Genomic DNA, 18,734 nt, shown 5'->3' with positions numbered 1-18,734 from the left:
AGCAGCGAAGGAAAGTTCCAGGGGAAGTCTAGGGACTTACAGTATATAGAATCAGAAGATACCACTCCTTGTTTCTCGTTTGTTCCCCCACCCCTTTTTTTTCTCTTTTTCCTTCCGTTTTCCAGTACAAGTTGTTTTTAGCCCCTCTGCACTGAGGAAAACAACTAGAAGTAAAAACTCACCACAAAAGAAAGAATCAGAAACAGTCCTATATCCCACAGATTTACAGAATTTAGATTACAATTTGATGCCAGAAAGCCAATTCAGAAGCGCAATTATAAAGCTACTGGCAGCTCTAGAAAAAAAGCATAAAGGATTCAAGAGACTTCATGACTGGAGAATTTAATCTCATCAGGCGGAAATCAAAAATCAATTAAATGAGATACAATCCAAATTGGCAGTCTTAATGACGAAGTTTAACGAGGTAGAAGAATGAGTGAGTGACATAGAAGGCAAGTTGATGGCAAGGAAGGAAGCTGAGGAAAACAGAGAAAAACAAAAGATAATGAAAAAAGGTTAAGGGAAATAAATGACAACCTCAGAAGGAAAAATCTTCATTTAATTGGGTTCCTGAGGACACTGAGAGGGACAGAGGACCAGAAAGTGTATTTGAACAAATCATAGCTGAAAACTTTCATAACATGGGAAAGGAAACAGGCATTCAGATTCAGGAGATAGAGAGATCCTCCACCCCCTGAAAATTAATAGAAACCGTTGAACACCTTGACATTTAAAAGTGAAAATTGCAAATTCCAAAGATAAAGAGAAGATCCTTAAAGCAGCAAAGAAACAAGAAATCCCTGACTTTTATGGGGAGGAATATTAGGGTAACAGCAGACCTCTCCACAGAGACCTGGCAGGCCAGAAAGGGCTGGAAGGATATATTCAGGGTCCTAAGTGAGAAGAACATGCAGACAAGAATACTTTATCCAGCAAGGCTCTCTTTCAGAATAGAAGGAGAGATAAAGAGCTTCCAAGATAGGCAGGAACTGAAAGAATACGTGACCACCAAATCGGCTTGCAAGAAATTTTAAGGGGGACTCTTAAAATTCGTATTAAAGAGGAACTCCAATGGAACAATCCACAAAAATGGTGACTGAATAGGTATCATGCTGACACTAAACTCATATCTTTCAATAGTAACTCTGAACTGGAATGGGCTTAATGACCCCATCAAAAGGCACAGGGTTTCAGACTGGATAAAAAAGCAGGACCCAACTATTTGTTGTCTACAAGAGACTCATTTTAGACGTAAGGACACATACAGCCTGAAAATAAAAGGTTGGAGAACAAAGTACCATTCAAATGGTCCTCAAAAGAAAGCAGGGGTAGCCATCCTTATATCAAATAAAATAAAATTTTTCCCAAAGACTGGTGAGAAATGAAGAGGGACACTATATCATAATTAAAGGATCTATCCAACAAGAGGACTTAACAATCCTTAATATATGCCCCGAATGTGGGAGCCACCCACGTCAATTGATATCAATTGATATTAATATCAATCAATTAATAACCAAGGTTAAGACATACTTCGATAATAATACACTGAAACTTGATGACTATAATCTAGCGCTTTATACACTCGATAGTTATGCTAAGCACAACATCTCCAAAGAAACAAGAGCTTTAAATGATACACTGGACCAGTTGGTTTTCACAGATATCTACAGAACTTTACATCCAAACTCAACTGAATACACATTCTTCTCAAGTGCACATGGAACTTTCTCCAGAATACACCACATACTGGGTCACAAAACAGGTCTGAAGTGACACCAAAAGATTGGGATTGTCCCCTGCATATTCTCAGACCAGAATGCCTTGAATTAGAACTAAATTACAACAAGAAGTTTGGAAGGACCTCAAACACGTGGAGGTTAAGGAACATCTTGCTAAAAGATGAAAGGGTCAACCAAGAAATTAAAGAAGAATTAAAAAGATTCATGTAAACTAGTGAGAATGAAGATTCAACCGTTCAAAATCTTTGGGAAACAGCAAAAGCGGTCCTGAGGAGGAAATACATCACAATACAAGCATCCATCCAAAAACTGCAGAGAACTCAAATACAAAAGCTAACCTTACACCTAAAGGAGCTAGAGAAAAAAACAGCAAATAGATTGAACACCCAGCAGAAGAAGGGAGTTAATAAAGATTAGAGCAGAAGTCAATGAAATCGAGACCAGAAGAACTGTGGAACAGATCAACAAAACCAGAAGTTGGTTCTTTGAAAGAATTAATAAGATAGAAAAACCATTACCCAGACTTATTAAAAAGAAGAGAGAACAGCCTCAAATTAATAAAATCATGAATGAGAAAGGAGAGATCGCTACCAACACCAAAAATACAAACAATTTTAAAAACATATTATAAACAGCTATACGCCAATAAATTAGGAAACGAGAAGAATTGGATACATTTCTGGAAAACCACAAACTACCAAAACTGGAACAGGAAGAAATAGAAAACGTGAACAGGCCAATAACCAGGGAGGAAATTGAAGCAGTCATCAAAAACCTCCCAAGACACAAGAGTCCAGGGCCAGATGGCTTCCCTGGGGAATTCTATCAAACATTTAAAGAGGAAACCATACCTATTCTACTAAAGCTGTTTGGAAAGATAGAAAGAGATGGAGTACTTCCAAATTCGTTCTATGTGGCCAGCATCATCTTAATTCCAAAACCAGACAAAGACCCCATCAAAAAGGAGAATTAGAGACCAATATCCCTGATGAACATGGATCCAAAAATTCTCAACAAGATACTAGCCAATAGGATACAACAGTACGTTAAGATTATTCACCCTGACCAAGTAGGAGTTATCCCCGGGATGCAAGGCTGGTTCAACTCTCGTAAAATGATCAATGTGATTCATCATATCAGCAAGAGAAAAACCAAGAACCATATGATCCTCTCAATAGATGCAGACAAAGCATTAGTCAATATACAGCACCTATTCCTCAAGAGATTAAAAACTCTTCAGAGTGTAGGGATAGAGGGAACATTCCTCAAATTTTAAAAGCCTTCTATGAAAAGCCCACAGCAAATATCATTCTCAATAGGGAAGCACTGGGAGCCTTTCCCCTAAGATCAGGAACAAGACAGGGATGTCCACTCTCACTACTGCCATTCAACATAGTACTGGAAGTCCTACCCTCAGCAATGAGACAACAAAAAGAAATACAAGCATTCAAATTGGCAAAGAAGAAGTCAAACTCTCCCTCTTCACCGATGACATGATACTCTACATAGAAAACCCAAAACACTCCACCCCAAGATTTCTAGAACTCATACAGCAATTCGGCAGTGTGGCAGGATACAAAATCAATGCCCAGAAGTCAGTGGCATTTCTAGACACTAACAATGAGACTGTAGAAAGAGAAATTAAGGAGTCAATCCCATTTACACATGCACCCAAAAGCACAAGATACCTGGGAATAAACCTAACCAAAGACAAAAAGGGTCTATACCCTAAAAACTATAGAAGACTTCTGAAAGAAATGGAGGAAGACACAAAGAGATGGAAAAATATTCCACATGGATTGGCAGAATTAATATTGTGAAAAGTGAATGTTACCCAGGGCAATTTACACGTTTAATGCAATCCCTATCAAAATACCATGGTCTTTCTTCAAAGCGTAAGACAAATTATTTTAAGGTTTGTGTGGAATCAGAAAAGACCACAAATAGCCAGGGGAATTTTAAAAAAGAAAACCATTGCTGGGGGCATCACAATGCCAGATTTCAGGTTGTACTACAAAGCTGTGGTCATCAAGACAGTGTGATACTGTCACAAAAACAGACACATAGATCAATGGAACAGAATGGAGAATCCAGAAACAGGCCCTAAAGTTTATGGTGAACTAATATTCGATAAAGGAGGAAAAACTATCCACTGGAAGAAAGACAGTGTCTTCAATAAATGATGCTGGGAAAATTGGACATCCACATGCAGAAGAATGAAACTAGACCACTCTGTTTCACCATACACAAAGATAAACTCAAAATGGATGAAAGATCTAAATGTGAGACAAGATTCCATCAAAATCCTAGAGGTGAACACAGGCAACACCCTTGAACTCAGCCACAGTAACTTCTTGCAAGATACATCCATGACGGCAAAAGAAACAAAAGCAAAAATGAACTATTGGGACTTCATCAAGATATGAAGCTTTTGCACAGGAAAGAATAACGTCAACAAAACTAAAAGACAACCTACAGAATGGGAGAAGATATTTGCAAATGAGGTATCAGATAAAGGGCTTGTTTCCAAGATCTATAAAGAACTTCTTAAACTCAGCATCAAAGAAACAAACAATCCAATCATGAACTGGGCAAAAGACATGAACAGAAATCTCACAGAGGAAGACATAGACATGGCCAAAAAGCACATGAGAAAATGCTGGGCATCACTTGCCATCAGGGAAATACAAATCAAATCCACAATGAGATACCACCTCACACCAGTGAGAATGGGGAAAATTAACAAGGCAGGAAACCACAAATGTTGGAGAGGATGGGGAGAAAACGGAACCCTCTTACACTGTTGGTGGGAATGTGAACTGGTGCAGCCACTCTGGAAAACTGAGAGGAGGTTCCTCAAAAGTTAAAAACTGATCTGCCCTATGACCCAGCAATTGCACTGCTGGAGATTTACCCCAAATACAGATGCAATGAAACGCCAGGGCAACTGCACCCCAATGTTTATATCAGCAATGTCCACAATAGCCAAACTATGGAAGGAGCATTGGTGTCCATCGAAAGATGAATGGATAAAGAAGATGTGGTTTATGTATACAATGGAATATTACTCAGCCATTAGAAATGACAAATACCCACCATTTGCTTCCACATGGATAGAATTCGAGGGCGTCATGCTGAGTGAAATTAGTCAATCGGAGTAGGCCGAAGAGTATATGGTCTCATTAGTTTGGGGAATATAAGAAATATGAAAGGAATAAAGGGGAAAGGAGAAAAAATAAGTAGGAAGTATCAGAAATGGAGACAGAACTTGAAAGACTCCTAACTCTGGGAAACAAACGAGGGGTGGTGGAAGTGGAGGTGGGCGGGGGGTGAGGGTGACTGGGTGGCGGGCACTGAGGTGGGCATTTGACGGGATGAGCACTGGGTGTTATTCTATATGTTGGCAAATTGAACACCAATAAAAAATAAATTTAAAAAAAAATAATAATGCACTGAAGAATAAAAAGAGAAATAAAAGGCATTCAAATTGGCAAAGAAGTCAAACTCTCCCTCTTTGCTGATGACATGATACTCTACATAGAAAACCCAAAACACTCCCCCCCCCCCCAGATTGCTAGAACTCGTACAGCAATTTGGCAGTGTGGCAGGATATAAAATCAATGACCAGAAGTCAGTGGCATTTCTAGACACTAACAATTAGACCGAAGAAAGAGAAATTAAGGAGTCAATCCCATTTACAATTGCACCCAAAAGCATAAGATACCTCGGAATAAACCTAACCAAAGAGGGAAAGGATCTATACCCTAAAAACTACAGAACACTTCTGAAAGAAATTGAGGAAGACACAAAGAGATGGAAAAATATTCCATGCTCATTGATTGGAAGAATTAATATAGTGAAAATGTCAATGTTACCCAGGGCAATTTACATGTTTAATGCAATCCCTATCAAAATACCATGGCCTTTCTTCAGTGAGTTAGAACAAATTATTTTAAGATTTGTGTGGAATCAGAAAAGACCCCGAATAGCCAGGGGAATTTTAAAAATGAAAACCATATCTGGGGGCATCACAATGCCAGGTTTCAGGTTGTACTACAAAGCTGTGGTCATCAAGACAGTGTGGTCCTGGCACAAAAACAGACACATAGATCAATGGAACAGAATAGAGAATCCAGAAGTGGACCCTCAACTTTATGGTGAACTAATATTTGACAAAGGAGGAAAGACTATCCACTGGAAAAAAGACAGTCTCTTTCATAAATGGTGCTGAGAAAATTGGACATCCACGTGCAAAAGAATGAACGTAGACCACTCTCTTGCACCATACACAAGATAAACTCAAAATGGTTGAAAGATATTTATTGAGACAAGATTCCATCAAAATCCTAGGGGAGGACACAGGCAACACCCTTTTTAAACTCAGCCACAGTAACTTCTTGCAAGATTTAACCATGAAAGCAAGAGAAACAAAAGCAAAAATGAACTATTGCACTTCATCAAGATAAGAAGCTTTTGCAAAGCAACAAAACTCAAAGACAACCTACAGAATGGGAGAAGATATTTGCAAATGACGTATCAGATAAAGAGCTAGTTTCCAAGATCTATAAAGAACTTATTAAACTCAACAGCAGGGATCCCTGGGTGGCGCAGCAGTTTGGCGCCTGCCTTTGGCCCAGGGCGTGATCCTGGAGACCCGGGATCGAATCCCACATGGGGCTCCCAGTGCATGGAGCCTGCTTCTCCCTCTGCCTATGTCTCTGCCTCTCTCTCTCTCTCTCTGTGACTATCATAAATAAATAAAAATTTAAAAAAAACTCTTCTAAAAAATAAAAATAAATAAAAATAAACTCAACAGCAAAGTAACAAAGAATCCAATCATGAAATGGGCATAAGACATGAACATAAATCTCACAGAGGAAGACATAGACATGGCCAACAAGCCCATGAGGAAATGCTCCACATCACGTGCCATCAGGGAAATACAAATCAAAACCACAATGAGATTCCACCTCACACCAGTGAGAATGGGGAAAATTAACAAATCAGGAAACCACAAATTTTGGAGAGGATGTGGAGAAAGGGGAACACTCCTGCACTGTTGGTGTGAATGTGAACTGGTGCAGCCACTCTGGAAAACTGTATGGAGGTTCCTCAAAGTGTTAAAAATAGATCTGCCCTATGACAGCAGTGCAACTGCTGGGGATTTACCCCAAAGATACAGATGCAATGAAACGCAGGAACACCTGCACCATGATGTTTATAGCAGCAATGTCCACAATAGCCAAACCTAGGCCGGAGCCTCGATGTCCATCAAAGATGAATGGATAAAGAAGATGTGGTCTATGTATACAATGGCAATGGCATAAAAATAAATTTATAAAGAAAAACTAAAATCAAGCCAAGCTCCTCTCTCATGTGGGTTACTGCTGATTCCACCTACTCTTTCTTTCTTTCTTTCTTTCTTTTCTTTCTTTCTTTCTTTCTTTCTTTCTTTCTTTCTTTCTTTCTTTCTTTCTTCTTTTCTTTCTTTCTTTCTTTTTCTTTCTTTCTTTTTTCCAACTGTTTCTTTCTTTCACTCTTTTCTCTAAACACTAGGAAGAATTGCAAATGCAAAATATATCATGTCAGTTACCATTTGATACCCTTCAATAACCCCATCATTTGTCTTAGTGTAAATTCCAAAACCGCTTATAGGGCTTTGAATCACTTTCAGGGACCAGCTCCTGCCTTTCTCTCCAAACTCATCTCTTTCCTCCATTCCAGGTTCCCCGGGCTTCCCCCAACATTCATCTCCTGCCCTTTACCTAGACTACTCCTTTCTTTTTTTTAATAATAAATTTATTTTTTATTGGTGTTCTATTTGCCAACATACAGAATAACCCCCAGTGCTCATCCCGTCAAGTGCCCCCCTAAGTGCCTGTCACCCATTCACCCCCATCCCCAGCAGCCATTAGAAATGACAAATACCCACCATTTGCTTCAATGTGGATGGAACTGGAGGGTATTATGCTGAGTTAAATAGACTACTGCTTTCAATCTCGTTCTCCTCATCTGTATAGGGTTGGCTAACCTACAACATTAACATGGAAAGTTTTTCCTAACCCTCTATGTTGATTCAGACCCTCCTTCCATGTAATGCACCATAGTATACTTTATTGTTTCACAGCAAACATCACAAATAGACATAAATCCATTATTCCATTCATAAGTCATTACATTTCTCTCTCTCCTTCCAGGCTAGAGGCTCCATTCAGCCAAAACCTTCCTTGGGCATTGCTTTGCCATTATGTCCCTGGGCAATCCAGAATGAAGCAAGAGGACTGGCATATATAAAGCGCTTGAAAATATTTGTGGAATTAATGAATGAGATAGTAGGCAGGATTAATAGAGGTCTTCTAGATATTTGCTGATAAAAGAAACTTTGACTCCTTTCTTCCCAACTTCCTCCCCTCACATCTGCTTCCTTTCCTTTCTTTTCTTTTCTTTTTTACTTTCTCTCTGTGTCTTTTGTCTTTCTCTCCTCTTCTTCCTTCTTCTCTCTCTCCACCTATCCCTCTCCCTCCACTTATGCCTCCTTCCCTCTGTCATCTTCCTTCTCTTCTTTTCTTTCCTGTGATTTTATTAAACAAAAACATTAACATTTCTAAGTTCCTATAGATAGATTTTTGGCATTTAAAAAAAACCTTCTTTTTCTTGTCATTAAGTCAATAATAATTTCTCTATCTTCATTCACTCCATAGACATTTCATAGGCACCAAAAGCACCAGGATTTGAATCTATAAGGCTAGTCTCCTACCAGTACTTAAAAGATGTATAACTTTCTACACTATGCTTTATGAACTCAGGATAAATCCTATTGTAAAATCTGAAAGTAATGTGTGAAATCATCATGCCCTGAAATCACACAGTTAGATTCTCATCAGAAGGTGAAAGAAAATTTCAAAGGACAAAATTGCCCCGAAAATGATTTGATAAGGATGACTTGTCTTCTGAATGATTGTTGGTAAGGGGTCATGAAGAAATTATTTTATTATGGCTTGTGGAATTCAACATAGTGCCAAGGATGGCATTACAGTTTGAAGGCTCCAAACCTGCCACTCACATATTCCCAAACTTAATCTATTGTTAATTTTTCTTACCTAACACAGAAACTCCCCTTCAATCTTACTCCATAGATACCACACTTTTTTCTTATGACTCTTCTAACAGCGTCTTTGAATTCTTGGTTCCTCAAGCTGTAGATGACAGGGTTCAGCAATGGGGTGACCACAGTGTAGAAGACAGAAATGATCTTACTAATTTCAGGTGATAAGTGGTCATTGGGGCGAACATACATGGAGATCATGGTCCCATAGTAGATAGTGACAACAGCCAAATGGGAGCCACATGTGGAAAAGGTCTTCATCTGGCCAGAGGCTGAAGGAATTCTCAATATGGTAGATACAATGAAAACATAGGATATGAGAGTAAGAAAAAAGCAAATGCACAGCACTGCAATTGACAGGATAAAGATGACCATCCTGGTGATAAACACACTGGAACATGAGAGCTGCATGAGGGGTGGGAGGTCACAGAAGAAATGATTGATCTCGTTAGGACCACAGAAATCCAACTTGGAAATCATTAGCGAGGGCAGAAATCCTGTTCCAACACCTGTCAACCAGGAGATTGCCACCAACTTGGTGCAGATTTCAGGACTCATCAGGAAAGAGTAGTGGAGTGGGTTGCAGATGGCCAGATATTGGTCATAGGCCATCATAGCCAGAAGAAAGCATTCGGTAGCCCCAAAGAACACAAAGAAGTAAAGCTGCATCATACACGCAGGGAAGGAGATGGCTTGGCCATGGCAGAGTAGGTTGGCTAGGAGAAGGGGCACAATGGTGGATGTATACCAGATCTCCAGAAAGGAGAGATGTTTGAGAAATACGTACATGGGTGAGTGTAGTTGCTGGTCCTCGCTCACCACTGCAATAATGACAACATTCCCTGTGACTGTGAGAAAGTAGATGAACAAGAAAATGGGAAAGAGCAGCGTCTGCCATTCAAGAAGGTTCTGGAACCCCAGGAGCTGAAACTCAGTGACACTGGACACATTTGGGGGCTTCATTGCCTGTGGAAGGAAAAATATTTTGGAAAAGCACTGTACACAAGCCATACAAATATCTGTATTTATTGATGTTTTGTAGATGAGAGACCATTTTTTAATAGCTTAAATCTCTATGTATAACACTTTACAAGGACAAGCACTTTATAGCAAAAATTTCATCTTGCTTTTATAAGAAATTACTTTGACATCACAAGTGGAATGTGGATGTTAGATCTTGGAAAGAACCTCAGCAAATTCCATTTCTTGTGTTCTCTGAAATTTAGAAGTCTCAGATCCAAAATTAAAAATAAAAACAAAAACAACAAAACAAACAATCAGAACAAAACAAAAAATCTCTAATACAATGCCAACATGGAAACTAAACATAATGGCATTTTTAAAACAGGCACATACGGAAGCAATGAGTTTGTTTTCTCACAGATAGACTTTGTCTGATATAGAAATCAGACAGAGCATATCTCCTATGACACCTTGGGGAAGTTTACTTATTCTCCTTTCAAACTGTATTTATGGATACCTTGCTCTGTGTGTGTGTGTGTGTGTGTGTGTGTGTGTGTGTGTACATGGTGGGGGGAGGTGGGAAGCTTTGTGCTGGGCTAATGCATACGTCCATTGGTGCCTTTTCTTGCCCAGTTGGATACCATACTGAGCCACTGAGCATGTATCCTGTATAAACTCAATATGTCACCTTTCCTTTGCTTTCCTTTCCTTCATTGTCAAAGCTAGTCCTGGGTAAAGGCAACATCCACCTGCCGTACCTAAGCTTTCCTGAAATGAAGGAGATGAGGGGCAAAACATAATGTTGTCATTTTAAAATTCATAACCAGTAATTCTGTGTGTCTGTAGTCCTGTGGAACAATGACTCCACCTTTTCTTCATCCACGTACTCTTCCATTTTCCCCAGTGACTAGTTCATATGTTTTTCTCTTTTGGACATCTCCAACATTTCCTTGTCTGTCTATACATACCTTCAACAAAAGACCTATTGTTCTGAAGAAAACTGAAATCCTCCAGTGGGAATATCCAGATGCTCAGGCACTTGAATTCCCCAAGTACACCTTCAGGTCCTCTGCATCTGCTTCCTAATAATCCTCCAAATTAAAGGTCTATTCCTGGGTTAGGGCAATTCCCTCCACACATGCTTTAGTTCTTACACCCTCCTACATGGTGGGAGGCATAGCAGGCATGACACTTCCTTACTCTCCTGAGTTAACAATGGTCCCTGTCTGCCAGATCATTTCCTTAGCATATAAGCAAGCTGGGTTTTTTTCTCCCTTGAAAAAGAAAGAACAGGAAAGATGAGGTCTTGATGTCATTCTGTTCTCCAGAACCTACTGCCTGCAGCTGTCTACTCACATAGACTGCTCCACTTCCTGAGGGTGTTGTCTCTGTGGACTGCCTGCATCCCTCCGCCTTGAATCCACTACAATTAGGGTTTTCCCCTCATCACTCCACCAAAGTAGTAATGTCACATTTCAGTGGCTCTTCAAGCATTCCAAATGTCTTAATCTGTTGTCAGAATGGCTAGATGATTCCACTGTCTTCCTGGATCTACTCTTGCCTCGAACAAGCCCAGCTATGCACCATCTGAATTCAACTACAGACCTGTATCTCACATCATATCTATTTTTTTGTTTAGTATCTTTCCTCATCTTCCAACATGTTAGTGTAGGACATCAGGGTTGAATACCTCTCAATATATCCTCATTGTCCTTGAGGTTTGATGCAGGCTCTTGACTGTAAATTCTATCACCTGGTCCTCACAGCAAAATTTGTGTATTAAGCTTGAATATGTCTCATGTAAATAATTTCCCTATTTGAAATGCACATTGACATGTCAAAATAGAATATGGAACTCGGGATGCCTGAGTGGCTCAGCAGTTGAACTCCTGCCTTCAGCTCAGAGCATGATCCTGGGGTCCAGGATCTAGTCCCACATTGGGCTCTTTGCAGGGAGCTTACTTCTGCCTCTGCCTGTGTCTCTGCCTCTCTCTATCAGAGTCTCTCATTAATAAATAAATAAAAGCTTTAAATAATCTGGAACTTAGCACTAACTAACCTGCATTTCTTTCTCACCCAAGAGTCTCCCCCTGTATTTCTCTCCCATCTCATTAGTGACTACTCCATCCTCCCACTTGTTCAGGCCAGAAAACTTGACTTTTGTTTTTCTCATACCTAGGATCTAATTTCTTACCAAAATAATCTGGCTCCATCTGAAAACATTTGCAGAAATGCCACTTCCTCTCACCTGGATTGTTCAATAGTCTCCTTGTACCCTATCCACATCCACCTGCCCTTGACAGTGCCCTGAGTATTCAGTAAATACTCAATAAAGCAGCCAGAATGAAACTTTTAAAACAGAGGACAGAATAAATAAATACATAAACAAACAAACAGAGGACAGCATGTGTCACTCCTCTGCTCAAAGTCCACAATGGTGCATAGCTTACTGGGTTTACTGGCAGCACAGGGTACTGTGAATCATTCCTGATAAGTGAGTAAATCAATGTGGCAGATCAGCTTATGGACACATTAGAAATCAACTGTCCTGTTAATCTGTTGTTGTTTTAGTTCACTATTTTTGCTGTGTTCTTTTCTTCCTCTCATATTTGAGCAAAATCATTGGGAATATTATCTTCATTCGACTGCAAAAAATTCATATAAAATGAAAACAAGATTTTAGCAAAATATATGCACTTGTTATCAAGGATACAGTATTGGATGTGTCTTATACATATTGAACTATATGGTATGTGATTTCTTAAAGCTTAAGTAAGAAAAGCCAAAGCCTTCATGGTATAGCAGGCTCTACTTCTCTTTTCACTTCCTCTACAATTTCTTTATCCACTTTTCTTCTATTCCATTCTGCTCCCAGCACTCCAGCCCCCTTAGTATTGTTCAAACATAGGTCTTGACTCTTTTTGATTCAAAACATTCAGTTACCTGGGATATTATCTCTGTATATTTCTAAGTGGCTCATATCCTAGTCTGCTCAGATACAAGCTTCTTCATGATATCTTCATGGGCTACTCTGCTGCCATTCTGGGAGCTTAGGACCTCAATTCAAGAGTCAAATGCTAGAAATGCCTTAATTATATTGAGCTTAAAAAAAAAACAGGAAACAAATCAAATCAAAATGAGAAGATCTGCCTTCCAAAATGCTGAGTTCATTTTAGTACTAGAGCCACCAGTATAACCTCAGCTCTATTTTTGTTTTAGCTTCCTTTGAAATTATATGAAAATAAACATTAAAAACGTTGTTGTAGCAATCTTGTCTAGAGTCAACCAATGGACCTTGGCTCCTTAAGAATTCCTTCTTGGTTACTTTTCAGTTACTACAGATTTATGTGCTAGACAATTTAGGCAAGAAAATTTACTTAGTTTCCACATAGACAGAGCATCATCAGCAGAGGCCAAATTGCCTAGATAATGAGGAATAATTTATTGGAGTCTATGTAATTTTAGAATTCAATGTCAACAGCCAAAGCAAACAATACAACAAAATTTATGTCACTTGACACTAAAACATACACCATGTTGATTTCTTTCTGAAAACCTCTCTGCCTGTCTACATAAGCCTCTCCTACCTGTCTTTCTTCTGAGCATGGAGATCCCTAAAGTGTCCCTGCTCCAGGATCTGCCTTGCTTTCCTGGAACCCAAATGTGGGCTGTGCTTTCCTCATGCAAGCAGAAATTTGCCATCTCCTCTGCTGGGGTTTGACCCTGGGTGAAATAGGCCTCTCCTTTCAATAACTGGGTTTCTTGGGGACAAAGCCCTTCTGAGAATCCTGGTCCCCAGATATTTTTCTGTAATTTGTCAATTGAGTTAGTAAACAATGGAACCAATCTTCTGAGATTCACTTCTGCCCACTGGGGCTTAGATGTCTATAACACATTCAAGATAGACAAATTTTTACATTCTTTTGGAGTGGTGTTTTTTTTTTTAAATTAGGATTAGTCTTAAAAATGCTGAGATAAAAATCGAATCAAAATGAGTGTTTCTCTAAAATACAGCAAGAACCACCTGTCCTGAGAACTGGATATATGATGGCAGCTTTTTGTTGAATGGCATTCTGCCATCATATTTTAATTGCAAGTATAACTGAATGAAAAAAACAATTTATGACCAAAAATTAATGTATGCAATGAAAGTGATCTGTATCCAAGCTCATTAAATTTGAATCTGTCGAGGGGGGAGGAGCAAGATGGCGGAAGAGTAGGGTCTCCAAATCACCTGTCTCCACCAAATTACCTAGATAACCTTCCAATCATCCTGAAAATCTATGAATTCGGCCTGAGAATTAAAGAGAGACCAGCTGGAATGCAACAGTGAGAAGAGTTCGGGCTTCTATCAAGGTAGGAAGACGGGAAAAAAGAAATAAAGAAACAAAAGGCATCCAAGGCGGAGGGGTCCTGCGAGGAGCCGGGCTGGGGCCGGGGCGACTGTCCCCAGGACAGGAGAGCCCCGTCCCGGAGACGCAGGAGCTGCACCGACCTTCCCGGGCGGAAAGGGGCTCGCGGGGAGTTGGAGCAGGACCCAGGAGGGCGGGGATGCCCTCGGGCTCCCGGGGACACTAACAGACACCTGCGCCCCGGGAGAGTGCGCCGAGCTCCCTAAGGGCTGCAGCGCGCACGGCGGGACGGCGGGACCCGGAGCAGCTCGGAGGGGCTCGGGCAGCGGCTCCGCGGAGGGGGCTGCGCGGCCCCGGGAGCAGCTCGGCCGGGCTCGGGCAGAGGAAGAGGCTCCGTGCGAGGGGGCTGCGCGGTTCCAGGAGCAGCTCGGAGGGGCTCCGGCGGCGGCTCCGCAGAGGGGGCTGCGCGGCCCGGGAGCGCGAATCCAACAGCGCAGGCTCCGGAGCACAGGGCGCCGGGACACAGCCCAGGATCCCGCCTCCCCCGGGACAGGCAGAGGCCGGGAGGGCCCAGGACAGCGAGGACGCTCCTGCCCCAACTGAGCAGATCAGCGGCCCCGCCCCGGAGCCTCCAGGCCCTGCAGACGGAGTTCCTGCGGGGGCTGAATCCAGGTTTCCAGAGCTGGCCCCGCCACTGGGGCTGTTCCTCCTGCGGCCTCACGGCGTAAACAGCCCCCACTGAGCCCTGCACCAGGCAGGGGCAGAGCAGCTCCCCGAACTGCTAACACCTGAAATCAGCACAGCAGGCCCCTCCCCCAGAACACCAGCTAGACTGACAACTTCCAGGAGAAGCCAAGGGACTTAAAGTACACAGAATCAGAAGATACTCCCCCCTGGTTTTTTTTTTGTTTGTTTGTTTGTTTTTTTGTTTTGTTTTGTTTTGTTTTGCATTGCTTTTTGATTTGTTTCCTTCCCCCACACCCTTTTTTTTTCTCCTTTCTTTTTCTTTCTCTTTTTCTTCTCTCTTTTTTTCTTTTCGTTTTTTTCCCTTTTTTTTCCTCTTTCTCTTTTCTTTCCTTCTTTCTCTCCTCTCTTTTTCTCTTTTTCCCAATACAACTTGCTTTTGGCCACTCTGCACTGAGCAAAATGACTAGAAGGAAAACCGCACCTCAAAAGAAAGAATCAGAAACAGTCCTCTCTCCCACAGAGTTACAAAATCTGGATTACAATTCAATGTCAGAAAGCCAATTCAGAAGCACTATTATACAGCTACTGGTGGCTCTAGAAAAAAGTATAAAGGACTCAAGAGACTTCATGACTGCAGAATTTAGAGCTAATCAGGCAGAAATTAAAAATCAATTGAATGAGATGCAATCCAAACTAGAAGTCCTAACGACGAGGGTTAACGAGGTGGAAGAACGAGTGAGTGACCTAGAAGACAAGTTGATAGCAAAGAGGGAAACTGAGGAAAAAAGAGACAAACAATTAAAAGACCATGAAGATAGATTAAGGGAAATAAACGACAGCCTGAGGAAGAAAAACCTACGTTTAATTGGGGTTCCCGAGGGCGCCGAAAGAGACAGAGGGCCAGAATATGTATTTGAACAACTTCTAGCTGAAAACTTTCCTAATCTGGGAAGGGAAACAGGCATTCAGCTCCAGGAAATAGAGAGATCCCCCCCTAAAATCAATAAAAACCGTTCAACACCTCGACATTTAATAGTGAAGCTTGCAAACTCCAAAGATAAAGAGATGATCCTTAAAGCAGCAAGAGAAAAGAAATCCCTGACTTTTATGGGGAGGAGTATTAGGGTAACAGCAGACCTCTCCACAGAGACCTGGCAGGCCAGAAAGGGCTGGCAGGATATATTCAGGGTCCTAAATGAAAAGAACATGCAACCAAGAATACTTTATCCAGCAAGGCTCTCATTCAAAATGGAAGGAGAGATAAAGAGCTTCCAAGACAGGCAGCAACTAAAAGAATATGTGACCTCCAAACCAGCTCTGCAAGAAATTTTAAGGGGGACTCTTAAAATTCCCCTTTAAGAAGAAGTTCAGTGGAACAGTCCACAAAAACAAGGACTGAATAGATAACATGATGACACTAAACTCATATCTCTCAATAGTAACTCTGAACGTGAACGGGCTTAATGACCCCATCAAAAGGCGCAGGGTTTCAGACTGGATAAAAAAGCAGGACCCATCTATTTGCTGTCTACAAGAGACTCATTTTAGACAGAAGGACACCTACAGCCTGAAAATAAAAGGTTGGAGAACCATTTACCATTCGAATGGTCCTCAAAAGAAAGCAGGGGTAGCCATCCTTATATCAGATAAACTAAAATATACCCCAAAGACTGTAGTGAGAGATGAAGAGGGACACTATATCATACTTAAAGGATCTATTCAACAAGAGGACTTAACAATCCTCAATATATATGCCCCGAATGTGGGAGCTGCCAAATATATAAACCAATTATTAACCAAAGTGAAGAAATACTAAGATAATAATACACTTATACTTGGTGACTTCAATCTAGCTCTTTCTATACTCGATAGGTCTTCTAAGCACAACATCTCCAAAGAAACGAGAGGTTTAAATGATACACTGGACCAGATGGATTTCACAGATATCTACAGAACTTTACATCCAAACTCAACTGAATACACATTCTCCTCAAGCGCACATGGAACTTTCTCCAGAATAGACCACATATTGGGTCACAAATCGGGTCTGAACCGATACCAAAAGATTGGGATTGTCCCCTGCATATTCTCAGACCATAATGCCTTGAAATTAGAACTAAATCACAACAAGAAGTTTGGAAGGACCTCAAACACGTGGAGGTTAAGGACCATCCTGCTAAAAGATAAAAGGGTCAACCAGGAAATTAAGGAAGAATTAAAAAGATTCATGGAAACTAATGAGAATGAAGATACAACCGTTCAAAATCTTTAGGATGCAGCAAAAGCAGTCCTAAGGGGGAAATACATCGCAATACAAGCATCCATTCAAAAACTGGAAAGAACTCAAATACAAAAGCTAACCTTACACATAAAGGAGCTAGAGAAAAAACAGCAAATAGATCCTACACCCAAGAGAAGAAGGGAGTTAATAAAGATTCGAGCAGAACTCAACGAAATCGAGACCAGAAGAACTGTGGAACAGATCAACAAAACCAGGAGTTGGTTCTTTGAAAGAATTAACAAGATAGATAAACCATTAGCCAGCCTTATTAAAATGAAGAGAGAGAAGACTCAAATTAATAAAATCATGAATGAGAAAGGAGAGATCACTACCAACACCAAGGAAATACAAACGATTTTAAAAACATATTATGAACAGCTATACGCCAATAAATTAGGCAATCTAGAAGAAATGGACACATTCCTGGAAAGCCACAAACTACCAAAACTGGAACAGGAAGAAATAGAAAACCTGAACAGGCCAATAACCAGGGAGGAAATTGAAGCAGTCATCAAAAACCTCCCAAGACACAAGAGTCCAGGGCCAGATGGCTTCCCAGGGGAATTCTATCAAACATTTAAAGAAGAAATCATACCTATTCTCCTAAAGCTGTTTGGAAAGATAGAAAGAGATGGAGTACTTCCAAATTCGTTCTATGAGGCCAGCATCACCTTAATTCCAAAACCAGACAAAGACCCCACCAAAAAGGAGAATTAGAGACCAATATCCCTGATGAACATGGATGCAAAAATTCTCATCAAGATACTGGCCAATAGGATCCAACAGTACATTAAAAAAATTATTCACCATGACCAAGTAGGATTTATCCCTGGGACACAAGGCTGGTTCAACACCCGTAAAACAATGTGATTCATCATATCAGCAAGAGAAAAACCAAGAACCATATGATCCTCTCATTGGATGCAGAGAAAGCATTTGACAAAATACAGCATCCATTCCTGATCAAAACTCTTCAGAGTGTAGGGATAGAGGGAACATTCCTCAACATCTTAAAAGCCATCTATGAAAAGCCCACAGCAAATATCATTCTCAATGGGGAAGCACTGCGAGCCTTTCCCCTAAGATCAGGAACAAGACAGGGATGTCCACTCTCACCACTGCTGTTCAACATAGTACTAGAAGTCCTAGCCTCAGCAATCAGACAACAAAAAGACATTAAAGGCATTCAAATTGGCAAATAAGAAGTCAAACTCTCCCTCTTCGCCGATGACATGATACTCTACGTAGAAAACCCAAAAGTCTCCACCCCAAGATTGCTAGAACTCATACAGCAATTCGGTAGCGTGGCAGGATACAAAATCAATGCCCAGAAGTCAGTGGCATTTCTATACACTAACAATGAGACTGAAGAAAGAGAAATTAAGGAGTCAATCCCATTTACAATTGCACCCAAAAGCATAAGATACCTAGGAATAAACCTAACCAAGGAGGTAAAGGATCTATACCCTCAAAACTATAGAACACTTCTGAAAGAAATTGAGGAAGACACAAAGAGATGGAAAAATATTCCATGCTCATGGATTGGCAGAATTAATATTGTGAAAATGTCAATGTTACCCAGGGCAATATACACGTTTAATGCA

General features: G+C 40.7%; 1 protein-coding gene across 1 annotated transcript; it reads right to left on the bottom strand.

Moving 5' to 3' along the window:
- Positions 1-8,838: 8,838 nt before the first annotated feature.
- Positions 8,839-9,810, bottom strand: LOC482217 (olfactory receptor 11L1). Its single transcript, XM_038557528.1, has one exon. It carries the CDS (start codon positions 9,808-9,810, stop codon positions 8,839-8,841), a length of 972 nt encoding a protein of 323 aa, XP_038413456.1.
- Between the last annotated feature and the right edge of the window lie 8,924 nt (positions 9,811-18,734).

The sequence above is a fragment of the Canis lupus genome, chromosome 14 (genome assembly GCF_011100685.1).
Source record: "Canis lupus familiaris isolate Mischka breed German Shepherd chromosome 14, alternate assembly UU_Cfam_GSD_1.0, whole genome shotgun sequence".
Taxonomy (NCBI): Eukaryota; Metazoa; Chordata; class Mammalia; order Carnivora; family Canidae; genus Canis; species Canis lupus.
The sequence above is the reverse complement of the archived record's forward strand: the minus strand, read 5'-3'. Positions and strand labels throughout refer to the sequence as shown.

Excerpts from the sequence above, each read along its gene's own strand:
- LOC482217 (XM_038557528.1), bottom strand. The coding sequence starts at position 9,810 with ATGAAGCCCCCAAATGTGTCCAGTGTCACTGAGTTTCAGCTCCTGGGG.